This window comes from Brassica napus, chromosome C2 (assembly GCF_020379485.1).
Source record: "Brassica napus cultivar Da-Ae chromosome C2, Da-Ae, whole genome shotgun sequence".
In the NCBI taxonomy this organism is placed as follows: domain Eukaryota; kingdom Viridiplantae; phylum Streptophyta; class Magnoliopsida; order Brassicales; family Brassicaceae; genus Brassica; species Brassica napus.
Genome location: NC_063445.1, coordinates 34063843 through 34091639, shown reverse-complemented (window position 1 = coordinate 34091639; position 27797 = coordinate 34063843). Strand labels below are relative to the sequence as shown.

The window sequence follows — 27797 nt, the reverse complement described above, 5'->3', positions numbered from 1 at the left end:
AAAGCTCACAGCAAAGCTAGAACTTCTGACCAGGTATCGTCTTTGCTAGGAAGTCTGATGGATTGACATTAGTGTGTATCTTGTTTAGGACAATATCTCATGATTCCACTAGGTCTCGAATGAAGTTGAACTTGGTAGCTATATGCTTAGTCTTCTCGTGATTGACTGGATTTCTTGCTAGAGCTAGGGCACTTTGAGAGTCGCAGTAGAGTTTGATCTCTTGTTGTTTGAATCCTAGCTCTGCGCATATCTCTTTTAGCCACATTGCTTCTTTAGCTGCTTCATTCATAGCCATGTATTCGGCTTCTGTAGTTGAAAGTGCAACAACTGATTGTAGACATAATTTCCATGAAACTGTGTTGCCTGCAAACTTGAAAGCATAGCCTGTAACTGAGTGTCGCCTGTCCATGTCTGTTGCATAGTCTGAGTCTGAATAGCCTTCAACTTCTAGTGTAGACTGCTTTATGAATGTTAGAGATGAGTTCATTGCTCCCTGTAAGTATCGTAGAACCCACTTGACTGCTGACCAGTGGTCCCTTCCTGGTTTACTCATGAAGCGACAAACATAGCCTACTGCAAATCCTAGGTCGGGCCTCGACCCGACCATTGCATACATTAGGCTTCTTACGGCACTGGCATATGGAATCCTTTCCATATGTGCTGCCTCTTCTTTCCATTCTTTTTCTGTTAGACTCCGAAACTTAAACTGAGAAGAGGTGGGAGTGACTACACTTTTGGCGTCCTGCATTCCAAACGTCTTTATCACTTTTTCAATGTACTTTCTTTGAGACAGAATCAATGTTCCTTTCTTTCTATCTCTGATGATATCCATTCCCAGTATTCTGGATGCCTTTCCCATATCTTTCATCTCAAATTCTCCACTCATCTTTTCTTTAAGATCCTTGATCACTTTCTTGTTTCCTGAAGTATTCAACATGTTGTCGACATAGAGGAGCAGATAGATGGCTTTGTCGGTTTTAACGTCTCTCATATAGACACATAGATCTTTACTGCAACGCTCAAATAGCTGATCCTTCATGAAGCTGTTGAACCGGTGGTTCCATCTTCTTGGAGACTGCTTCAAACCATACAGAGACTTTCTTAGCAAGCAAACTTTGTCTTCTGTTCCTGGTTTTATAAAGCCTTCAGGCTGTTCCATTAAGATTCTTTCCTCCAAGCTTCCATGTAGAAAAACTGTTTTCACATCCATCTGCTCTAGTTCTAAGTCTAGGCTCACCACAATGCTAAGCGTAAGCCTGATGGAGACATGTTTTACCACTGGAGAGAAGATCTCATTGTAGTCGACTCCTTCTCTCTGTGAATATCCTTTGGCAACTAATCTGCCCTTGTATCGTTCATCCTCAACACCTGGGATTCCTGGCTTTAGCTTGAATAGCCATATGCATCCAACAAGCTTTGCCTTTTCAGGCCTATCAATGAGATCCCAGGTTCTATTCTTTCTGTGAGACTCCATTTCTTCTTCTGCAGCATGCTTCCATAGCTTCTTTTCACGACTCCTCATAGCTTATGCATAGGATTTTGGTTCCTGAACTTCCAAATCATCAATCACATTGAGAGCATAAGCCACAAAGTTCCCATCCTCATATCGAGATGGTGGTCTCACGTTCTGTCTCCTTTCCCTATCTCATGCTAGAACATAGGTGTCTAGAGTTTCAGTGTCACCACTCTCACTCTCGTGATCACGTTCACTATCAATCTCGTGATCTTGTTCTTCGTCACTTGAGCTGTTAGAGCTAGAAGATGATTCTTCTCCACCTTGATCAGATGTGCCTTCGGATTCGACAGAAGGAGAAGGCCCTCTGATCAAATCATCACTGAATGACACCTTCTTCTTAGCTCGTTTTTATTTCTTGGTCACTTCTGTGCTTTCTTTTCCTTTAGCAACAGTGTGTTTGTACAGCTCATCCTCGTTGAAGACAACGTTTCTGCTTGTTCTGCATCTGCCTTCCTCCTCTATCCAAACCCTGTAACCTTTAGTGCCCATAGGGTATCCTACGAACACTCCCTTGATGGCTCTAGGTCCCGTTTTCTCCTCGGTTATGTGCACATAAGAAGTGCATCCAAACGTTCTGAGATGTCCCAAATTTGGTTTATAACCTGACCATACTTCTTCAGGCTTTTTGAATTCCAGCATAGAGTTAGGTGATCTATTAATCAAATAAATCGCAATAGATGCAGCTTCTGGCCAGAAGCTTTGGTCCAAGCCAGATTCGGCTAACATACATCTCACCTTATCCATAATTGTTCTGTTCATTCTTTCTGAAACTCCATTCTTCTGCGGAGTGTAAGTGAAGGTTATGTGCCTCTTAATCCCAGCCTTCTTGCAGTAATCATCAAACTGTTTATTACAGAACTCCAAACCATTGTCTCTTCTCAAACACTTGACTTTTTTCTCAGTCTTAGTTTCAACTTCAGCCTTCCATTCCCTGAACTTAGAAAATACCTCATCCTTAGTCTTCGGAAAATAAATCCAGACTTTTTTTGAAAAATCATCAATAAAAGTAACAAAGTACTTAGCTCCAGCAAGGCTGTCTGGTGTAGAAGGAGAACCCCATATGTCAGAATGAACATACTCCAGAATGCCATTAGTCACATGTTTAGCTTTAGGAAAGCTTTGCTTGTGGGACTTCCCAATGATACAATGTTCACAGAAATCCAGGGTCTTAACATCCTTGTCGACAATAAATCCTCTTTTGACAAGTTCTGACATGTTATCAAGACTCATATGACCGAGGCGTGAATGCCAAACATTAGTCATATTCTTCTCTGCTCTAGATAGATTAACTTCTCCTCTTAAGACTGTTCCTTGAAGATAATATAGTCCCAGATGATACCTTCCAGACATAACCCTTTTTTCATCCTTGTAGAAATTAACTGTAAGGTCTCTTCCTTCATATCGACATCCTGCTGTTTCCAACATTCCATAAGAAATTAAATACCTGCTCATGCCTGGCATGTAACTAACTCCTGTTAAGATAACCAAAGAACCGTCTGGATTTAGAATTTTAATTTTCCCAATTCCCTGAATGTTGATGTGAGTGTTGTTTGCCATCAACACTTTGCCTCCCTTGAATTCTTCCAAATCAAATAAGAAGCTCTTATCAGGTGTGATATGAAACGAACATCCTGAGTCCATCACCCACTCGTCCTTAGTGTATTGCGTGCTGACTGTGAATATTAGAGGTTGCTTTGCCTCTTCTGCTACATTCGCCGAGTCTTGCGACTTGGCTGATCTCCTGTCAGGGCAATCATGCTTCCAATGACCCTCCTTTCCACATACAAACATCCCTTGGTGTTTTTGTTGTTCCTGGAACGAGACTTAGATCTCCCATGTAGACTCTGAGATCTACCTTTGTATGTCTTTCCATTGCCCTTTCCGGATCTTTGTTCTGATTTGCCTCTGTCTACAAGCAGACCTTCTCCACCTGACATGGTGAACTTGCCACTCTCGATCAACTCTCTTTCTTTAGACTTTGCAGCACCAGTAACCTCAGCTAGGCTCAGTGTGTCTCTCCCATACTTGAGAGTCTCCTTGAGTTGATCATACTTAGCAGGTAGAGAACTTAGCAGTAAAATAGCTTGAACTTCCTCTAATACTTCAACTTGCATATTGTTTAAGTCTGCTACAAGCTTTAGGAAGTCATCAACATTCTCATCAATAGATTTTGAGTCAACCATCTTGAAAGTGTAGAACCTGAGCTGTAGATAAATCCTGTTGGGTAGGGAAGTCTCTGTGTAGAGATTGTTCAGTGTACTCCACATTGCAGCAGCAGTCTCACAATGTTGAATTTTTCTTAGTACCTTATTCCCAACATTCAGCACAATCAGGTCTTTGGCTTTTTCTGATTTCTCAAATTTTGCAGGGTCTATCGCAGGTGCAGGGTCAACAATTCCAGCAAGTCCCTTTCCCGAGTCCTTCATGGCAGACTCAGGTTCATCCTTTGCGTATGATCCCTCCTTTAGAAGCTTCGTGTCAATGAGAATGGATTTAAGTCCAAGCACTCCAAAATGAGCAAGCATCCTCACCTTCCATAGGGCGAAATCACCATCACCCTCGAACCTGTCAATATCCACACGTTCCTTCGAAGTCACCATTGAACAGGTAATGGATATGACTCTGTCTCTCTCTCCTAAGTAGCCTTAATAACCCGGAAGCTCTGATACCACTTGTTGAGATTATTAACTTAGGTTACTTAGGTTAGAAGTTAGTCTTAGATCTAAGTTTAGACTGAAACTAAAGACACAGTCAATTTAACGAGTTCCCGGCCCTCGGCGCGGTACGTCTCGTGGGAGAACTCCAGCTCCCAAGTTCCACTAGATCAAAGAGACTCTAGCAACACCAAATCAGTGTGCTAGATAGTTTGTTTACCAAGAACCAAATACTCCAAGCTAGAGGATACAACAAAGCCCTTAGATCAAATAAACTTAGGTCTAAGCTATTTATCTTGTATTGTTGTCTCCTTCCTCTTGCTTATTGCTGATTGATCTGATCCTTGTTGCCGTAAACGTTCTGTGTATTTCCTTAGACTGCTTGACCTAACAACATATTAACCACTCGTTATATATGTGTTAGCAAGGTACACGGGGTACACAGGAGATGGGCCTGCGTCCTTGTCTTGGCCCATAGGAGTGATGCTATCGTTGGCCCAGGTAGAATATCTGAAGCCCAAAACCTTACATAGATGACTATTATTTCTGTAGAAGCTATGGCACTTCGATTACTTTGCTCGGGAGCAGATCTTTGCGTTGCCGCTCCTCTCTTGCTTCGCTAAACAAACGTAATGCTTTTTTTTTCTTCCATATTCTGATTCCCCTTTGGGTTTTACCGAGTGAGTTAAACCTTCACTGTTCTGATTTTCTGGGTTTCAACAAGTAAAAGAAGAAGAGAAAAGCAAATTGGTTGGTAACTTTTTCATGAGCTGTGGCTTGCATAGGCTGGGGAAGGAAAGGTTACACTCTGATCACTAGTAGTATGATTAGCTCGTGTAAAAATTGACACTTTTGGTCTTCTTTTGATTTCAGACTCGTGGGTAGCTGAGTCCATTTGCAGGGACTAAACATCTTGATGTGGCCGCCGAGCGGGTTAGTAATTACAATTGATTTTCTTTTTTTTTTTCTCTTAGAGTTTTGTAGTTGAAAATGTCTATTCTCTTTTCATACATATTGTTCAATAGATTGTTTTTCAAATGCAGGTGATGTATATTTAAAATATATTAGCTGCCTAATCAATGTTTATAATATATTTTCATTATATTACATTTCTTTACAGTGATATTCTGCAATTGAGGTTGTATATGCGGAGAACAGTGAGAGATGCAGCAAGAATGAAAAGGAAGATGTTGAGGGTGATCTCTTGGTGATATCTCACATAATATACAATGTCCACAACTTTTGTACCTTATCGGTTTCTTTTTTTTTCCTGATCTCAGTGGTTATGCAATGCAGACAAGTCACCACATGAACCTTGTTTGGCTTGTGAAGTGACTCAAAGAAGATCGTAGAGTGACTAGCTTTAAAGATTCATGTTGTTGTCTGTGTAATGTCTCTGTCTTAGCTATGTGGTGGAATGATCTCTAGTCCCATGTCTAATAGTGTAGTTTATGATCTATATGTGTACTTTTTAAGTTGTGGTTGCTTTTGTAAACTTGAAACTAGATGTTAATGAAAATAATTTAGTAAATATATTTATATCTAAATTTTAAGTGAAAATTGAAAATTTAAAAATTTAAATCTCATGAAACTAATAAATCAAAATCTCATATTATGCTAACTCAAGGCAAACCCCATAAAGCTCAGTTGTTAAACCAATTTTCAGAATTATAGAGTTGTCCATCACCATAACTGTAAACAAAACAACTAGAACCCTAAATAAGTTCTTCTCGTTAACTTACAACAACTGGCTCATCATTTTGAACTTTTAAGAAGTAAAATCAACTAAGTTTATAATCATAAACATGTAACACTTTCACTAAAAGTATTTTTCGGCAGTCTTCTCAGAAGACTTAAATTTCAAACGGAAAATTAAAATATAAGCGGAAAACATATGGCTTGATATTTTTGAAGTTACTTAACACTTTTGAAAGTTAAAAAACATATCTGAAAATTACTTAGCAAGTTTATAAAAACTAACGGAGAAGACTTCTACATAAATCTTCTCGAATTAGTTAGAAACATTAATATGTATGAATGTTGGTAACCTCGTAATTAAAACCAACTAAGTTATGAATTTCATTCAGGAGCTCCAATATACAAGAATTAGCAAGAAAATGTTAAAAAGTGTTTATAGTCTTAGAAAAAATGAAAGTTTATTAAACATTGACCTAGAAGACTTCTATTTAAGTCATTTTTGCAATTAAAAATTTACAAAGAAAGACTTCCAGGGAAGTCTACTCTACAGCATACTTCTTTGGAAGTCTTTCTTTGTAAATATTGGCTTACTGTTGTTTTTGAAAAAAACTCAAAAATACCAAAGAAGATTTACCAGTTAGAAAAATTTAGGATAAACATGTTAGTTTTGCAATTGACCGAATTGTGTCAAAAATTTGAGTTTTTCTAGAAGACTTACACGGAAGTCTGCCACCAGAAAAATAAAACTTAATATTTTATTTTGCTAGAAGACTTCTATGTAAGTCGTCTCAGGTTATTTTTTCAATTAAAAAATAAAACTTAAATATTTAATTTTAACAAGTCTTCTTTTATAACCAAAGGTTTGACCAGAATCTCGTAATAAAACTCTAGGTGTAAGTTTTCTCTCGAAAGACTTACATGCAAGTCTTCTAAATAAAATTAAATATATAAGTTTTATTTTTCAATTGCAAAAGTAACCTAAGATGACTTTCACCGAAAGTCAGAAGACTTTCATCGAAAGCGAGAAGACTTCTGGTGGAAGACTTTCAAGTAAGTCTTCTAGAAAGAGCCAAATTTCTGATACAATTCGGTTAATTGCAAAACTAACATGATTACTCGAGAAGACTTACGTGTAAGTCTTCCTTGGTATTTTTGTGATTTTTTTGTTAACAAAGAAAAGTTCGAAGACTTCCAAGGAAGTCTTCTCTAAAAAACAGACATAAAGTCAATTGCAAAACTAACCGCTTAGAGCAACCTCATCGGTTGACTTCTAAGGAGCAGGTCCTTAAAAATTAAATATTATTATTTTTGTTAAGTATTTAAGTCAATTGACTTAAAAATTAAAAAACAGACATAAAGTCAATTGCAAAACTAACCGCTTAGAGCAACCTCATCGGTTGACTTCTAAGGAGGAGGTCCTTAAAAATTAAATATTATTATTTTTGTTAAGTATTTAAGTTTTCATTTAAATGAAACATTTAATTTATCTAGATAAAGACATGTGGCAAAAGATGTATTAGGATAGCGACGTGTGGAGAGAGTGATTTTTAAGGGTTCTTCCCCCGGGATCGGTTCACTCTCTTTCCTCGTTTTCTTTTATTTATTTATTTTTTATGTCTAGAAACTGCTTAAAACCTTTCGTTGGACATGCTCTGAGTTGACCAGAAGACTTTCGTATAAGTCTTCTGCAACCAGAAAACTTGTATGGAAGTCTTCTGGCGAACACATCTGGAAAAAAAATTGATTTCATACATTCAATCAGTGATATAACTTACTTAGCTTCTCCAAGCACACAGAAGTTCAACGAGAAAGCGACTCACTTGTTAATGACCAAGAATCTTGAGCTTGAATGGCTCTACGAACCTTTAAAATTTTAGAGTCAAAATCTTGGATTTTTTGATGAATAGAGAGAGAAAGTGAAAGAAATGTTGTTTTAGTGCATAAGAAATGATATAGGAGGAGTGAAAATTGAATTTTACGTGCATTAAGACCTTCAAATTGGTTGTTCATGGTAGTTGGTGTATTCATAGCAATGACAATATTGTAAATACTTGAGGAATATGAGGATGGTATAGTAAAATGCTCATTTTCGTAAAAAAACAATGGCATTTTCGTGAATAATCCGAACTTTCGGAGTAAATAAGGTAAATGAAAGTTCCAAAAAAATCGTGGATTAGTTTTGTGTTTGACTTTGAGTTTTGAATTATTTTTGCAACAAGCCCTAAGATAAATAACAAAAAACCCCTAACTGTAAACATATATACGTAGTAGTGAGACTAAAACGAAAAGGTATTGTACTCATCTATTGTTCTTTTATTTTACGATTTAATTTGAATATGAATTAGTTTACGTTCTATATTATATTTTTTATGCCGTAGTAACTAAAATCCTATTAATTTGAGTATGAACTATTTTTTTCATACTAATTTGAGTATGAACTGATTTTTATATTAGATAGTTTGTTGTATTAGTTTTAGTATGAATTAATTGCATGAACTAGTCTTTAAATTGATATTAATTCATTCATTCATTAGTCAACAATATATTGGTGCACTATTTTAATATACTATCATATATGATTCTAATGAAAATTCATTATTATTAATTGTGAAATGATTTCAAGATAATATTCAAATGAATTTATAGAATTCTTGCGATTAATTAAATATATTATTAATTTGTATCATACAAAACATGTTTTTAAATGGTTAATCCATTTTAGGGAAAATATAAAATTATCATTTTTATTTATCCAGAAAAATTAAAATTATTATAAAATTTAATATATTGTTTAATATATGAAGATACTATTTTACAGTTTTAATTTAACGGCAAAAAAATTAAAGCAGCAATTTTTACCAATCGGCCCCAAGTTGTCTAGAAAACTAAAATATGACAGTAGAGAATTTTATTCTAGAACAAAAATTAGTAATTTGCAAAGCTACAACAAATAAAGTTACATCAAATAAATCTACAACTTATTTTTTTTGCAGCAAAAACATAAAGTTACAGTTCACCGCAATCACTCTCTATATAGTGGAACCAAAGTCTGGAAAAGTTAATGAGAAAAAAATTATAAAACACATGTGTATATGCTTTGTATTAAGGCAAAATTGGAAAAATGACATTTTGAACTTTTGTTTGTTCTTATAGGACTTCTGATATTTTTGGCAATTCTGGACATGTTTTACCCTTCTTTTATGGGAAAATAGTAAACTGATTATTAAAAATGTTAAAAAATATGAAAACTATTAGAAATATAAGTATGACAATATATATGTTTAAATTTTTTATTTTTAAAAATGAAATCATATTTTATTTTATCTTCTAGCTACAGTTAGAATACTCATTCTAGTTATCTACTTAGTCTATAAATCAGATAATAAGTGTTAAACATAGATATATCAAGGATATTAACGTAAACTAACCTTTCTTGTATATTCTAACAAGTCTAGACTTTGTTACGTTATAATCAAGAAAGATGTCTTCAATCTACCTAGAGCTTGATAACGACATATAGCCACAACTCAACGATATACCTTGGCTAGATTACGTGCCATAGCATGTTATGCCTTTTACGTTATATGACGCCTATACGAAGAATATGTTTTCCATCTACTCTACTGTGTTATGCGTAGGTAGTATACATATTTTAGGCAAATCCGTAAAATATGGAAACTTCCATATTCGGTTAAAGATGTTTCCTAAATCTAAACTAAATCTACCCTAAATCTCTCAAATAATATTTTCTCCCACGTTTTTCTCCTCATCGCACTCCCACGATCTTTTTCGCTTCGTTCTTAGTGTTTCCCTCTTCTTCATTCACATAATCATGTCTTCTCTCTATCAATGCAACATGGTTCCAATCTATGTTAAATCTAAATAGTTTGATTCCTGCAGGATAAAGAAAGGACCACGATTCAAGTGTTTCTCATGTATGTATACACAAAGATAATTTACCAAAAATAATTGGGTTCAAAGTGTGACATAAGCAGAAGCTGCAGCAGGAGATGCTCATGTGTTCTTGCTAATCATTTTTGTCTTTCTCTCTTCTATTACAACAAGTCTCTTATGCCTCTCCCAATATCTATGTACTTTCAAGTGTCTTACGGGCTTCTTGTGCGGACAAATTTGATAAATACACAGGATTATGATGTCTCAGAAAGTGGCTCAAATTTACATGTTAGACTTAAGATATGATAATTTACAACAATGTTTTTTTTTTTTTTTTGAATTAATGTTAAATTCATTCAAAAAAGCCTGTATACATCAAGTGCATCCTTTGTTTCTATAAAGAAAACTCAAGATCAACTACCTTCCCCTTCTTACATATTAGCTTCCTATTTACATTTTAGTAAGAAACCAAAATTGCATCAGTTGCTCCATACCCTTCACCCCATCCCTTCTCATCAAAGAGATCTTGTTTCTAATTCCTTTCTCAACCTGTATTTTGATAATTGGAAGAGGCAACAGCTTCTCTCCATGCCTTAGCTTGTTACGCTCTCTCCACACAACATATAGCACCACCTGGAATGCATATCTTATACAAAATCTACTCATCTTCTCCCTTTTCTCATCCGATATAATCACCAGTATCTCAGACCAATCTTTAGTATAAGCTGATCCCAGAATACCTTTAGCAACATATTCCCATAACTGAGAAGAGTAATCACACTCGAAGAATAAATGGCTTCTCGTTTCAGTAGCTTTTTTACACAAAACACAACTTGTGTCTACCCCCTGACTCCATATAGCCACTCTGTCCATAGTAGTCAATCTATTCTTTATCGCTAGCCATGCCATGAAAGCAAATTTTGGAGTAGCTTGAGGAAACCAAATACCACATGACCATGCACAACGCGGTTTTCTTTCCCTTAATATGATCCACGTTTCTCGTGATGAAAACCTCTGTTTGTACCCTGATTTGCCTTTCCAAACGCTTATATCTTCCTTCTCAGGATCCAATTTACGAGCAATAATATTTAACTCCCTTTCAATATCATTCAACAAGTCAGTACGATGCCTCCTCCTCCTTCTGACACTTAACACAGCTTCCTCCAGGGTTGCATTCCTCCTTACCCCCAAATCAATGATTCCTCTAGGACCCAAAATATCAAAGATAGCACCCCTCACCGACCATGAATCATACCAGAAAGAGACATGTCTGCCATTACCCAACTCTTTTTTATAAAACAACTTCGCTTCAGTTCTCATTTTTAACATTTTATGCCACATCCAAGATCCATTCACCATTTTCGAGCTTAGTTCCCAAAAGCTTTTACCCTTCAGTAAGTTTGCTTCAATCCACTTACCCCACAGTGATTCACCCGTAAGCATTCTCCAAATTAGCTTAAGACCATACACCTTATTGACTACCTTTAAATCTCTGATACCCAATCCACCCTCACACTTCAGACTACAAATATCTCTCCACGCCACTTTGGCACTCGTTGTTTTGAGACTTGGACCAGACCAAAGAAATGCAGCACATATTTGCTCCACCTCTTTAATACAAGCGCCAGGAAGCCGAAATACAGCAGACCAAAAATTAGCAATGCTCATAAGAACAGAATTGATCAATTGTAATCTGCCTGCATAGGATAGAAACCGACAGGTCCAGGAACTAATTTTTCCTCTGATTTTCTCCAGTAGAGGTAGATAGTCTTGCTTCCGCATAACTTGCATCATAAGAGGGAGACCCAAGTATCTCACTGGTAGCTCACCAACAGCAAAAGGGAAATTTGTCAGTACACTTCTTTTCTCAGCCTCTTTTACTCCCGCCATGTATATTGTTGATTTCTCCAAGCTAATACTCAAACCTGACCAACTTTCAAAGTCTTTAAACACTGACAGAGCTCCCTCAATAGATTGCTTCGAACCTTCCACAAACACCATAAGATCATCCGCGAAACACAAATGTGTAAGAGCCAGACTTTTGCAACCTGGATGAAGCGCAAATTTCTTATCTGCCACTGCTCTATCAATCTTCAGAGATAAGACATTCATACACATCACGAAAAGGTAAGGGGATAATGAACATCCCTGACGAAGACCTCTGGAGCTTTGAAAGTAGCCTGCGAGATCCCCATTAACCTTTACCGAGAATGAAGGGCTCGTAATACACAACTTTATCCAATGTATAAACTTCTCCGGAAACCCCCAAGTCCTCAAGCTTTCCAATACAAACTCCCACTGCACTGAATCGAATTCTTTCGATATGTCTATCTTCATAACACACCTAGGAGAGATGTTTTCTTTATGATATCCTTTCACCAACTCAGAGGCAAGCAGTACATTCTCCATAAGAAGTCGTCCTTGCACAAATGCAGACTGCGATTCAGTAATAATTCTTGGAAGAATCTTTTTAAGTCTATTAGCCAGAATCTTTGAGACCACCTTATATATAACATTGCAGCATGCTATCGGCCGATAATCCTTCATTTCCATCGAGTCTAACTTCTTAGGGATTAAAAGCAAGTATAGTTGAGTTTATACCTTTTGGTAGAAACCCAAATCTAAAGACTGATTGTACTGAAATGGTAAAGTCTCGAGATAGAACCGGCCACGTAGTTTTAAAGAACTCACAAGGATACCCGTCTGGTCCAGGAGATTTATTGTTTGGCATTGCAAAAAGAACTTTTCGGATTTCTTCTTCAGAAACTTCTGCTTCCAACTGATCACATTCTTCAGAAGAACATCGAAATTGCAACAGATCCTCCAGTTCCCCCTCAGATGCCCCCTTATAGTTGACCGGCTTGTGATTCAAAAATTCCTCAAAGAACCGTTCTGCTTCAATCTTTATCTCAGAATGAGTAGATACCACACTTCCATTCCCCCTTCGAATTTCTCTTATCATATTCTGAGCATGACGGGATTTGATTGCCCTATGGAAAGTCTTATTGTTTTTATCTCCAACATCAAGCCAATGTAGCTTAGCTTTTTGTTTTAAAAAATCCTCCTCCAGACTGGCAATATGCTCCATAAGCATCTGCCTCCTCTTGGACTGCAATATCGGTTGGATGTGCTAACGTTTCCTTCTGCTTATCACATAACAGATCAAAAGCCTCCTTCGCCTGTTTCGACAGATTACCCAATTTATCTCTCCCCATCTCGCGTATCAACGGTTTCAGAAATTTTAGCTTCTTGGAAAATCTGAACATTGCTGATGTAGAGTGATATAATCTCTCCGTTGAATCCCAATACCTCTGAACCATTGGTAAGAAATCAGGTATACTTCCAATTACATTGATGTACTTGAACGGCCTCTTGATCTTTTCTCCTGGAGGAAACAACTGAACAATACACCGCATGTGGTCAGAGCATCCACCAGGTTCGAATATAGAATATGCATTTCTAAATCTCTGCAGAGCCTCCTCATTTAGCAATACTCTATCCAACTTCTTACAGATAATCCCATCTTCTCTTTTATTACACCATGTATATTTAGGACCTTGATACGCCATGTCAGTGAGCTGACATTGTAGAATCAGCCTCTGAAAGTCTCTCATACCAGCAGAAATCCGACTCATGTTATCAAACCTTGAACTCTCTCCTCCTTCAATAATTTTATTAAAATCTCCCATTATTATCCAAGCTTTGTTTTTGAAAATAGGAGACTTATGGTGATATGCCAAATCCTCCCACAACGTCTTCCTTTCATCAACTTGGTTACTAGCATATATACAGGAACAGTAGAACTCAGCTTCACCCTTCAGCTCCACTGAACAGGTAATTATTTGATCCGACTTATATACAGGAGTCATACGGATCTCATCTCTCCATATCAACCAAATTCTTCCACCACTACTATCTTCATAATTCGTAATTGAAGACCAGTCTCTGAATACCTTATTCAAAATCCTACCAGCTTTCCCTTCCTTCACTCTAGATTCCAAGATAGAGCCAAACTTCATCTCCCTCCTATTCACCCACTCAGTCACCACAGAATGTTTTAAATCTTTGTTAAAACCTCGAACATTCCAGAAGAAACACGACATGATTAAAGATTTCGACGAGAGGACCTTTTACTCATAGGTTGTACCTCTTGAGCTTTAGTCCTCTTACCTCTTCTTCCTCCTTTTTGCGTAGCGGTCTTCTCTTTTTCTTTAGTCTTCTGATTAAAAATCTCATCTTCCATTCTATCTTCTTCAGATATGCTCACTGTCTCCACCTCCTCACTATCTTCCTCTTGCGCCTCCGTTATCTCCCCTTCCTACTCATCATCTACTGAAAGAACAGAAAACTTAGAGGCTGATATTTGGATTTCCCCTGGATCTTTCAGCAGAGTTTTAGCTTGATCTCTGCCCACCTTATCAGGTGAAACAAGCGCCCAGTCATTCCCTATCTTCTCAACTGAACCCGGAACTACTCTATCCGCAGTAGTTGTTTTCCCTTCACTCTCAACACTGACCTCCTGTTGTGATACTACATCAACTAGTGTAATAGATTTCTCCACTAACCCCCCTGTCCCTTCCATATCCATATCTTTTTGAGCTTCTTCACGTTTATCCCTCTCCTCTACCTTCTTTTCTCCTTTTCTTAACCCACCACACACTTTATCAGTATGACCCCATTTCTCACATAAGTTGCATTTAGACGGCAACCACGGGTAGTAAAACGCAGCTGTAAACTCCTTTCCTCCCCAAGTAAATTATATCTCTTTTGGCAGCGTCTTAGTGATATCAACTTTAACAAATATTTTTGCTTCCTCAAAGTTTGAACATACGATGGTCTCAGGATGAAGACGGATCGGATGCCCCGCAGTACTCATCATAAAGCTCAAAGCCTCCCATGAAAATGTACTTAGTGGTATCTTCCTCAGATGAACCCACATCGGAACAGCCTCATCCTCTTGTTTCTCTTCCTCTGCCTTTGGAGTCCACTTCTTCACTACCATAGGAACTCCTGCAATGTTCCACATACCCCGCTTAATAACCTTCTCCCTTGCTTTCGAATTCGAAACCTTGAACCTCATTGTCCTTGCATCAACATCATAAACCTCCACCTTAGAAGCGGTGTCACCATAACTCCAAATCTTGTTTACCACCATATGAACTTTCGCTATGTGAGGAGCTATATCCAGAAATTTACCAACTACAAATTCCTCCCATAACGGAGTGGAATCAGAGAAGATATCATCTGGAATCGCAACCTTACACTTCCCGTCCTTCGATTGAACCTCTACGTCATATTTCCTCAAAACCCTTTTCTCCTTCGCTATCAAAACCCAACTCGAGTCTCCTTTCTTCAAACCTAGATCCAATGGCTTCTCTGTAACTCCCAAGCCCTCCACATCTTTCAACACCTCCCGATCACTCCCCGGCGGTTCCGATGAGCTCGGCGGAATGGCCGAATCCATCGAGAAAATCTAGCTCAACGTCGCCTCCAAAATCGCCTCGTTTTTTTGCCACAAGTAAAACGGTCAGTCCGTAATGGCGACCTTCGATACCTTCAGCAACGGAATCTTACAACAATGTTAACTCCTGAATAATTTTAACAAGAATGTTTTCTCGTCTTGTAAGACCTTTAACTTAGAACAATTTGAATTCAAGATGACTGCCTATGGTTTTGCATTCAAGATACCTATTATAGTTGCCTCCAGATGAACCTGAGCCTCTGGTTCACCGTCAAACTCATTGAAATCCAGCAGCTTAGTCGGTATTGCGCACCGGATTAGAGCCCAATTCAACCTTTCAAAGAATTGTTATCGTTTAATCTCTGTAGAACCTTTCTCTGACTGGAGCCTGTTCTCTGTCTCCTTTTAACCAAAAGCTCTCTTATGAAGTCCTTTGCCTGAAGACTGCCAAGCGGGCTGTCAGGAAACTTGAGGTTCTGCAACACAACATTGCTCAAAGTCTTGTCGCTGCTGTAAACTTCTTTTTGAACAGAATATGCCATGATCTTTTAACCTTATTTTTGAAGGTCTTCTTCAAATATATATCTTAAAAAAAGTATCAATGTGAAAACAAATCCAATAGCTTGTGCGGAAAATAAACTAGAACTTTGAGTCTGTAACAAGTCGAAAACATATTGGTCTTTATGAAGTTCAATTCCCCAGATTCCCCAATCTCCTTCGAGAACTTTATGAACCTTTTACTTGTTTGATTGTAACCCTAAAGTGAAAGATACTTTTTTAAAGCGATACGAAACAGATGAATAAATTGGAAAAAACTGAAGAGTAAGATTGAAGGTTCCTTCATCTTGGCGGTGTTCATGGCAATATATAGATCTCTGAAACTTTTAAAACCCTAGTTATACTGAATACGAAGCAGATGATGAAACAGTGATGGATGTGATCATGATAGTGGAGAGACGCCATTGAAGGACTTTGAAAGCTTCGGCTGCGGGAAGATAGATAATTGAAAATGAAAATTAGGGTAAACGTGTTTCTACGCTTCCTTGTTTTTTACTTTTTTTCTAAAATTTAATTAGTATATATTATATATTTTAATTAAATTTAATTGGTTTAATCTAAGGGTAATATGGTATTAATATTAATCTAAATCCTATTTTCCCAAATAATCATGAGAAAGTTCTAAATGGACAAACCTAAGTTCAATATGTCCCTTTTATCCAATTTTCTCTTGTATTAAATATACGAAGATTGTAGGTGATATATTCCTCCGTTACTTTATGGAATCAGTTATGAATACATTCCTCATGCTTGCATGAGTAAGAGTACATTTATTACTGGAATGAGGGTAATATTTCTCTTCATAAGATGAATCAATTTGAAATTTTAGTAAATTTATATGTATAATTACGGTAATGAATTCTGGAAACTTTATATTGGGTTCACTAAAACAGTTATCTTAGTGTGCATACCATGCATGTAAAATGAAATTATTGGAAATATTTGCATATCTATATCTAAACCAATAAAGTAGGCTTTGCTCCCTTCTCTTTGCGCCACGTCAGCATGGACGGAGGGGCAATCGCTAACACGTGGCATCTCCAATTTATTATGTTTCGCTGATACGGTTTGGACCAGCAACTTCATTTACTTAACCAAATCCATTGGCCCAAAAGTAAGTTACACAAAGACCCATTTTCACAAAACTTAAATGGGCCTAGAGGTGAAGGTGGGGATCAGTAGATTCGCAATCCGTCGTCTCTTCTGTTACCTCCTCTTTTTCTCGACGGCGTTACTAACGTCTATAATGCTTCCATCTCAATTAGCCCCACTACGTGTTATTGAATGGTGATTCTTCGGGTTCTTCGTTAAGCTTAGATATTTTATATATATATATATATCGTCCTTTGATTTACAGAGAGTCTGAGACTCATGGTTTTTGTTTTGTTCTGTCTCACACTATACCTTGCCAAAGTCAAGCTGTAATGGAGATTTACCAAAGTCAAACTTTCTGATCTGAAGGCTGGCCGTTGTAAGGAGGTTTGGGTGTCCCTCTGCTTCAATTCTGGGAAGCTCGAATCTGAAGAAAGGAGGCAAGCTTATTGGAGTTGACATGGTGTTGTTGGACCAGAAGCTACTAAAAACTTGCTGTGTATGTCTACTTGCTTATTTAGGATAACCTACTTCGACTTTCATAATAGCTACACTGTTTTTGCTTGCAGTCAACCTTGATTCAAGGCTCCATTGCCTCACACCGGCTTAACAGTTTCGAGAATCTACTGAGGGAAGGAGGAGAGTATGAGCTCAGTGTTTTTGATGTTGCTAGACGTAACAACCATTTCAACGGTCTGTGTTCGATTCACCGAGCATACCAAATTTTGTCGAGTTGAGGAATCCCACGACTTGCATTCCAACTGAGATGCTCTGGTCTCGCAAGTATGAACAGATGACTCTGGCTGACGGCTCTAGCTGACAGCAACGTCTACTTGTCAGGCATGTATTTTTCAGCTAATCATTCTCCCTATAAATCTTCTTATAACAGATACCTATCCCACTTGAAGTAACAAAAGTAATTTCTCAGATATTTATGGGGAGATAGGAGTATCAGCACCATCTACAGTGACGAAATCAGACCATTCAGCATGTTATGTTGACAATTTAAATGTACATGTACGTTACTATTTTGTCTGAAGTTATTTATGTTTGGGGTTGCCTTGAACTCTGTTTGTTTCGGAAAAACCTCAAATAGCTCTGCAGGTCAACCACTGTTTGTGTTACTGTGTTTGACAAGGTCGTAAATCTCCTCCATGACAAGTTCGAACTCTTGGGTGTGAAGCCTACCCAATGGTTGCAACAAACATAAATCCCAAATTTGTTGGTGGTAACACTTCTACTTTGTTTATGTGACTATTTTATAGTAAGTACCAATTTTCATGCTAGCCTATTGTCTTAATGCAGGTTGTTTATTCTACAATGAAAGCCTAGCCACACATGAACTTTTAAAAGAGTAAATTACTTCTAAATATAATTGTTATTTCAACCTTTTTCAGCTTATTCAGCACTCAAATCTCACATTAACCATAAGTGATGCAGGTTTTTTGTGGAGGTGAGGCTGGTTCCAAGTATTGTGGTCTTAAGAAACTTGAGTCAGTCACGCTCCAGGAGCTTAATAGCTATGTTCTCAATTCAACCCCCCCCCCCCCCCCCCATGTACGTCCACTTAATAAGGTGTACTTCTAAGACTCCATCAAGCTGAGCTTTGTCACCTGCGCTTACATAACATGTTTAGTAATTGACTATATTTTGAAAATCTTATGTTGCGTACAACTGCTCCACCTTCAAACCCTTGAAAATAATTTTTTTCTAAATCTTTCTTTTTGCATATGATTATCTGATAAATGATGCAGTTTGAATAAGATTTTAAATTGTCAAGACTCTCCAATGAATTTTGTTTCATTGTACTCAGCTTATAGTATCTAACTAATGTATTTCACTTATCTTACCCAGAGGCTGTGGAATTCATTTGCAAAGGTGAGGTGGCTGATATTGACACAACCAATGGATAGTGCTGCATCTCATGTTCTATGTGCTCGCGCAAGCTGCTTTGTGGATTCACATCTTTCAGCTGCTCCGGATGCAGTGATAAGAAAGCAGTAGGTGTGGTCAGATGATGTTGTCCTCACTAGAATTCATTTTATTGTGTAGACTACATACACTGAGTTTAAAAATCGGTGATGAAGCTTACACATTCTTCAAGTTCCAATGTGCAGGTTCCGAGTGCAGATGGCGGTAGAAGACGTCACCAATGCAGCTCTTTTTGTCGCATTTGATGAGGAAATCACCAAACTTTCTTTAGGTAGGAATCAGAGTTAGATTTGAGGCCAGTTGTGTTGGATTTGATGTTGTACACAATGAAAACATTTCATGTTATATGTTTAATTCTTGATTTTGATATGTCAATCGAAGAGTGGAACTATATACAAAACTTGAGGGGAAGACGACCTATTTCCACACCAGAACTATCATATAGTAATAAATGTATACAATCTTGGAACCTCGATCTAATTGCACACAAATTAAGTATGACAACCTAGTTCCACACACTATAAAAGTTCAAAACCCGTTTCTCTCTAAACTTTGAATGACGAACTAATACCAACAAATAGCGGTCTAAAGTTAGTTAGTGTTTTCTGTTTTAAAATTTAACCAATGACTAACCTAACTAAACCAAAACGACCCGATTAGAGAATATAAACCGGATTAAATTGACCTAATACAATAGGATCTAATAAACCAGCCCAAGACCCGACTTAAGCCAATTCGAAACCTAAAAACTTAAATCCCCAAATTATCTTCTTTTGTCTCTCTACAACACAGTAATTTTAAGAATGAAGAGGACAGTTGTGAGAGATGATGCTAAAGGAGGAGGATGACTTTAAGTTCGAAGAATACAGTGATGATTCCAAAGATGAGGATGAGGAAGATGAAGAGATGAATCGTCTCTACCTATAAATTAAACTCAAATCCAACTCATTCAGACTTTATCAAGTTTCTTCAAGAATAAATAGAATAAAGAGAGTGTGTGGAAATCGAAATCTCTTATGGGTTTGTCTATTTGGGAATCAAATCTCTTTTCTGGATTTTTAGATTTTAGGGTTCCAAATGATGAAATCGATTTGGGGGATTTTAATAGGGGTTTGGGTCTGATTTTAATCGATCCGTAGTTGGATCTTTGTTTGGGTCGGATTATGCCAATATCAACCGATACAAATTGGTTTACTATCGGTTAATGTCATAAACCATTAAAACCAAGCATAATCTTGGTCTGTGTGGAAACAGGTTTCGAACTTTCATCGTATGTGGAAATAGGTTGTTATACTTAGCTGGTGTGCAATTAAGACGAGATTGAAAGATTGTGTACATTTGTTACTATATCATAGTTCTTATGTGGAAATAGGTCGTCTTCCCAAACTTGAGGTAAGTATAGCAAAATACTATAATTTAGCTGTTGTACACTGAAGAAAAAAGAACACAAGGTTCAGAACATTGAGTGCATTGTAAAACTACATTGTGAAACCAGACATTAGCACAAAAATCTGCAAAAAAATAAACAAGAGAGATCACTCAAAAAACGTACTTTCTGATAGCAAAGTTAAGAAGCTGATTACGAATCAATAAATAACGCAAGAGTGAGTATTATGATAACAATTTGAAAGCAAGATGCAACCAGATCAGAGATTGACTATAATGATATATCGAGACTTGATTTGTTTACCATATTATATATATAAATCTCCAAGATTACACACAGTTTTAAAAAGAAGAAAGGTTCCAAGGCCTATCATTTTTCTAACATTACTACAGCTTAGAAAGTCACAGATAATATCTCTCATGATTTGTGAAACAGTGCCAAGAACAACATTGAATTTGGTATCAATGTCTATCATGAACAAGGAACTCAGATCCTTTGTCATAGCTCTATAAGATTGAATCTCTGAAATGAGATCATAGATTCATAAACCCAGGTTGATCTCTGAAATGAGACCATAGATTGGTAAAATGCCAGGCCTTACTCCACTTTTCACAATAAAAGATATTATTCCTACATTGATCTTTAAAGAGATGTCAAATGATTGAAGATTTCACAACATTTTGTGAATGTAAGAAGCGTCTGTGAGATATCTAAGACGTCGTTGTTGGTCGCATAAGAAACACAAAATGAGTTTCTTGAGGACTAATAAGTTTTCAAGAATATAAATTATATAATTCACTACTTCAATCCAAATCTTCTTTTCTTTTGAGTAAAAGATTTAATACTTTGGTTCTCTCGATGTTTCCCGCTCTTTTCTTCCCAACTTTCTCAAACCATTGTCACTTCTTTAATCTCAACCCATTCAAGAGTACAAAGAAAGCCCTGTGGCACAACAGTAGATTCAAGATTCTCTGGTTTTACTTCCTTCAAATTAAGTGGGACTCTGATTCTCACTCACGAGTTATGACAACACTAAAACCAACCATTAAACCAAATGAATACAAATTCTACGAATGCTCCCAAAAACCAACACATCATTTGATAAATAATAATGAAAAGTTTCATTCAACTTGGCCAAACATTAGGACACATTTGCCATGAAAGTTTGGCATCCGCTGTAGGTACTAAAAATTTGCAGACCTAACAACCTACTACTTCCACTACCTATCCAAATATTTAAATAACAACTTCCCACAACACTGGCGGCGATCATCAAACCACATCCCGCGCGTAGCGCGTACAAACCACTAGTATATATCTTTATATATAAAGAAGAGTTTTTCCTCTCCTGGTGAAGCCACCTCAGCATCCAGGTCACAAATTCGAAGATTCTTGTGCTGACACGTGTCGGCTGCTTGAAAATCATTAACTCATCGATAAATGGGCTCATTTTGCTACGCGGGTTTTTGAAGTTTTCGGGCATACTCAATTAAAAAATCGATTGCTTTTCTGTTTTATTAATAGGCTTGCCCGAATATAAAATTATAGATACTGATAGTAACTTATTTCTGGGCCCAAATCCATACAAAAGAGAGGTCCATATCGGCATTATCTTCTTTCGACCTCGCAATTTTAGGGTTCATCAGTTCTACGACTATCGGGTTCTGTCAACGGCGGTTCTAAGATTGCGTGTGACCTGACGATTTGTCAACAATCTTCCCGTCTGACACATGACGTTTTAGACTCGATGCTTCACCTCCGAAACGTTACAAGTCGCATTGATTGGGCATCATTAACCCAAACTTAACTCTTCCTCACAACTACGACCACGATCTCTAATTCAATGAATCTTATCTATCATCCAATCGGTGATTCTCACCTATAAAAAGGTTAGTATTCATCCCTTGAACATCGTTCTTCTATTTTCTTATATCGAGAGAAATCTTACTTTCAGTATTGGAGACCAGCCAATTTTTTCGCGACCGGCGATTTGAAATGAAAGGTGCAGCCATGGACCTCCGGGAATCTATGGGCGCATGGGCAACAAGTCATTACAGATTGGCATTTCAACCCGTCTACGGCTGTTTTGTCGTCTGAGGGTCACGTTCTTCGTCGTTTATCTCAATTCAGCGGATGTGAGGGGGGGGGGGGGGGGGGAACTGCAGAGATAGAGGATTTCAAGGTGGATTTCACGCAAGTTTGTTTCTTGAGGCAGAGATGGCCGTGGCAGTTGGAGCAAATATTCATGGTGGTGGGGCAGTCGAGGAAGCCGCAGATGATAGAACACGGACGGTGGCCTACCGGCGTCTGACGTTGATGCTCTTCCGCCATAGATCTTGAGAGAAAGTTCGATGCTTTAAATCAAAATCAAGAAAAGACAATTGATTTAAAGAGATAATGAGTTTGCAGAATCTAAAAAAACATGACACGAACCAGAATCTGGTCACCAAGAGAAACACACATAAAAACAAACAGAATATCGGTAATAAAATCAAAGAAATTTTTCCTCCGCTTTCTCAGCAATGAAACAGAGAATAAAATAAAAGAATAAGATGGAAAGTTATAAAAAAGCGAGAAGTCAGAGATGAGATCAGAAATCAGGAACGGAGGAGAGATAATTTGTTTACCGGTTCTTGAGATAAGAAGAAGAGGACTTAGCCACAGGCCTTAAAATGTCTACAAGCATTCAGTAGTTTAAATGGGCTTTAAAAATATCTTTCGTAGAGGATATTTAAGAAATCAGAGTTAAAGAAAAGAAAATAGTAAAGGAGGTGAGCCCACCATGTAAGCACCGCCTTTGATTCCAAAACATCATGTAATCCAAACATTTAAAATTTCAAGAATTCGATCTTTTTTTTTACGGACATTAACCGCCCAAAACTTGGAAACACTTTTTACATAAAAAAATGAAGTCCACACCCACAACATTAAAACACGGATAGTTAAGTCAATATAACGATTAATAATGTAGAGAAACCCCAATAAAAGATCGATAAAAGATACTTATTTGTTTCAAGTTTTTCAATTTCAATATTTATACCCTTCAGCACAAGTAGCCTGCGTACCTTAGCTTTTAAAAGCTTAAACATGCAAGCCTCATCAGATATACCTTATTAAATAGGTATTATAACTACTAGATGAGCTTATAAATCTATAGGTGGAAGACCCTACATACGGAGAGCTGAGAAAATTTATGGATATGGTGTCTATAATCTTATGTTCGGGCAACACGCGCTTTCACCTCTCTGGGTGCTCATATTTTCCTTTGACAAATCCATACAAAAAATACAAATAGCAGTTTTCCTCTTACACATTTTTGTAAGCTCAGTAGAAATGGAGTATTTTTGTTGTTGGTATTTAATGAGTTTATTTTGTTGATGAGTAGATATGTGTATAATGTTCTTAAAGTTTTTCCAGAATCCAAATTAGATTTTTTTCCTGTTTATCGTGGAATCTGTAATTGCACTTTGCGCCAAAATCATAAAGGTTGGGTTTCAGGTGACTAACCCGTACACCGAAAAGTGTGGTAAGATCATCTTATCTACCATAGTAACTTGGTCAGGATAGTCAAAAAAGAAAACAATCAAGTTTTTCTGGACAGACTTGAATCTTGCATGAGAACAAAGTTTGTTTCTTTTTTTTTACTCATATTCTTATGATGCAGTCTGTTCATGCTTGGAGAAAAAAAGATTTACGTGCTAAGGTTGGTTCAGTTCCATAATCCAAAGTTGTAGAAGAAGAGCGGTATATGATTCTCTACGTAGAGTTGTCCAGTGGGACGATTCAGAGTGAAAAATGCATTCAAAAACGCTAAAATCGATGTATTGCGCAGAAATTAATAGAACTTCATATGACTTACGTTTTCCTGGTCTTGGTGTCTACGTTGATGATGTTAATTGGTCCTGTGTTGAATTTCAACAGCAATTCTGAATAATTTTATTTTACTTATTATTATAACAGACAAAACCAGTATTGAACAATGTGAAATCATTACATAATTAATTTTTTTTCTTATTAGTTAGATTAACATATAATTATAAATACGTACAGTTAAAACAAATGGTGAACATATATTAAAATCACTTTCAATTAAGAATGATCTAAACATTATTTTAGTTTTATTTATCTTTTGCTTCTTCCTTCTAACTTCTTCAAATGAATTATTTGATATGAAATGGTACGTAAAAAGGTAAAAAATCTGCTATAAAAGTATATTATTTTATTAACTTATGGAATACTAATTAAACAATATTTTAAAATGGCAAGAGAAAAAATCATAAAAACTAATTTTTTTACTAAACAAAGTTCAACAAAATCATAATAAGTTACAAAAACATACCCAGTAAAACACTAAAATTTAATTATATTAAAATACAGATATACTATGATCTGAAATAAATATTTTCTAAAACATAGTTTCCTGTTTAGAAAATATAAATAATTATTTATATCATTATTAAACTATATATATAGTATTTAAAAATTGAGATTTAATTATTTTATCAAATTCTATTATATTTTAACTGATTTAGCTTGGTGGTAGACTAATTATTATCATGAAATAGTTTGTGTAAATGTTTTCTAAAACTTGAATCTTCTTGAAATAAATATAGTATTATTTATTTAAACTTTATATTTTTTTCTTATGTCAAATTGAAGTAAAAATAATAAGAGTATATATGTAATTACATTTTCTGAATTATTTTTGCTAATTTTTATAATATTCTAGAAAACAGAGAATAATGAAGATTTCTATCATTTTAGTTATAACTAAAAATATTTATTAAAGCTAACAGTATATATTTATTATTAATTGATTTATAATATTGTTTTCAATCTATAATGATTTTTAAATACTTCCTAAAATTACTATATATTTATATAAAATAGTTTTTATTGTAACTTCCCGCTCGTAGGGCGGACCAGTCCTAGTATATATATATATCTATCTATATATATAAAGAAGGGTTTTCTTCACTCCTAGGCTGTCCACATAGGCGGACACGTCACTAATTCGAGTCTTGAGAAGCCGACACGTGTCACGGTCAATCAAAAGTCAATGTTTCATTAATTCTTGAATTTAATGGGTTTTATGTGTTTACTACGGTCCAAATACATCTTCTCTAAAAAAATTAAAAAAATGGTATACGAAACTTAGGGAAAGTGGCCGTCGAGCAACAATTCCCGTTCAATGAACTGTCAATAGAAATCCAACGGTTTCACCGGTGACTAACGATTCCGATCAATGTCAGTCGGAAGCCGAATAGACTTCTTTAATCTGAAGCCCTAACGGAAATTAACTTGGTTCATGCGTCTTCATTAACATTCACATTAATACCTACTCTCTACTTCTCACACGATCTTGCATTCAATGAATCTCCTCATTCATTTCTTTGTGTTAATCCTCCATTATAAATATGAAAGTTTTCTTCCAAGAAAATCATCAGTTCATTTCTTTTAATAAACAACACAAAAAGGTGATGAAAAAAATTTGTTAAATTTTTTTTAAAAGATCTATTTATCTTTAGCTCATAATAATTTCCAACATTTTGGTGTTGATTTTTCATTACTGTGGCTCCCTAAAAGGTTGCTGGCCCTGATCTTAAGGATACAACAGTTAGTGCAGACACTTATGGATATATAATCATGTGTGAGTATGCATGATTGTGATTTGTGAGTATACTATATATATAAAGAAGGGTTTCTTTCACTCCTAGGCTGTCCACATAGGCGGACACGTCACTAATTCGAGTCTTGAGAAGCCGACACGTGTCACGGTCAATCAAAAGTCAATGTTTTATTAATTCTTGAATTTAATGGGTTTTATGTGTTTACTACGGTCCAAATACATCTTCTCTATAAAAAATAAAAAAATGATATACGAAACTTAGGGAAAGTGGCCGTCGAGCAACAATTCCCGTTCAGTCAACTGTCAATAGAAATCTAACGGTTTCACCGGTGACGAACGATTCCGATCAATGTCTGTCGGAAGCCGAATAGACTTCTTTAATCTGGAGCCGTTACGGAAATTAACTTGGTTCATGCATCTTCATTAACATTCACATTAATACCTACTCTCTACTTCTCACACGATCTTGCATTCAATGAATCTCCTCATTCATTTCTTTGTGTTAATCCTCCATTATAAATATGAAGGTTTTCTTCCAAGAAAATCATCAGTTCATTTCTCTTAATAAACAACACAAAAAGATGATGAAAAAGATTTGTTAAGCTCATCGTTGTACTTGACGGATTGTGACAGAAAAGTGATAAGAAACAGAAAAAATGAGATGAGAAACAGAATAAACAGAGAAGAATAGAAAAGAGGAAGAAGATAGAAGAAGGGAGATGACTTTTTTTAGTGAACTTTTTTTTAAAAGATCTATTTATCTTTAGCTCATAATAATTTCCAACATCTTGGTGTTGATTTATCATTACTGTGGTTCCCTAAAAGGTTGTGGCCCTGATCTCAAGGATCCAACAGTTAGTGCAGACACTTATGGATATATAATCATGTGTGAGTATGCATGATTGTGATTTGTGAGTATATTTCAATTACATCTTTCACGTACCGACTACTGGATTGTGAATTCTATTTAACTTGGCTGCTTCTGTGTCTCCAAAATTGACTGAGTTTTGATATATAAATAGAATGCATTTTTCTTATTATACTTCCAAGTTTGAGTCTGCATATATCACAATAAAATGAGGACGGTGGACGAATAAGCTGAATGTGGAATACTAAACATGTTCTTACATGAAATTGAAGCGTTGTAGTTTTGTCCAAATACTAACTTATGCCTTATTTAGAACACTCACTTCCCATAACATATGTACTCTCTTCTCGACAAATGACACATGCTAACCTAATAAAAAAACAATCACAGCGTTGACACATTTGAAAGAAAATTCATCTAACCGCACCTCTTATTTTGGATAAAAACAACTAGAACTAATACGATATGAAAAAATATAGTTTCAAATATATATATATTTATATATATGAAAATAATGTTTCATTGGACATCAACCTAAAGTAATATTTTAGCACATAATTAACAATATAATATCAAAGACATAAATTTTAAAAATATTCATAAGAAAAAATATAATCTAAGATTTTTGTATTAAAAATTATTTTACTTATTATCAAAATTATCATAATTACAGTAGAATAAACAAAGAAAATATGTAAAACTATTATGTATTCATGAACATTTTAATATTAAGATGATCATGATCTATAACAAGAATAACAAAACATACACAATAAAAGTTAATATCACCTTAAATTTCAAGTAAGCTAAACATTTTGAAATAATCTTTAACTGATATATTTATATATTTTTGGTTACTAACACGTCCGTAGCGTTAATAGAGGGAGGGAGGGAGGGAGGGAGGGAGGGAGGGAGAGAGAGATTATGCTAATAGTAAAAATTAAGAAAATAGTATATCTTATATACATCTCTTGCAAATGTAAAACTAAAACACAAACCACAAATCATATAAAAATAATAATCTTGATTACAAGTAAATTATATCCCGCCCGTAGGGCGGGCCGACCCTAGTATCTTTATATATAAAAGACAGTTTAGTCTCTTCTTA

At 36.0% G+C, this 27797-nt stretch overlaps 1 protein-coding gene and 3 long non-coding RNA genes across 5 annotated transcripts; 2 read left to right on the top strand and 2 right to left on the bottom strand.

Moving 5' to 3' along the window:
- Positions 1–12800: 12800 nt before the first annotated feature.
- Positions 12801–15226, bottom strand: LOC106442368. Its single transcript, XM_013884062.2, has 4 exons — positions 14594–15226; positions 14177–14500; positions 13933–14080; positions 12801–13837 (listed from the first exon to the last, which is right to left on the bottom strand). The coding sequence occupies exons 1-4, from the start codon at positions 15224–15226 to the stop codon at positions 12801–12803; spliced, it is 2142 nt and encodes a 713-aa protein (XP_013739516.1).
- A 1727-nt stretch (positions 15227–16953) lies between these two features.
- LOC125581851 lies at positions 16954–17710 on the top strand. The gene is made up of 3 exons (XR_007319610.1): positions 16954–17068; positions 17196–17372; positions 17443–17710. It is a non-coding gene; the product is annotated as an uncharacterized LOC125581851 (long non-coding RNA).
- A 92-nt stretch (positions 17711–17802) lies between these two features.
- Positions 17803–19180, top strand: LOC106439676. 2 transcript variants are annotated; one of them, XR_007319609.1, is made up of 5 exons: positions 17803–18101; positions 18179–18227; positions 18314–18448; positions 18728–18873; positions 18991–19180. It is a non-coding gene; the product is annotated as an uncharacterized LOC106439676 (long non-coding RNA). The 2 variants fall into 2 exon arrangements; XR_001287564.2 differs by having other exon boundaries at positions 18728–18877.
- Positions 19181–20202: 1022 nt separating this feature from the next.
- On the bottom strand, positions 20203–23463 carry LOC125581852. Its single transcript, XR_007319611.1, has 2 exons — positions 22820–23463; positions 20203–22546 (listed from the first exon to the last, which is right to left on the bottom strand). It is a non-coding gene; the product is annotated as an uncharacterized LOC125581852 (long non-coding RNA).
- Positions 23464–27797: the final 4334 nt, after the last annotated feature.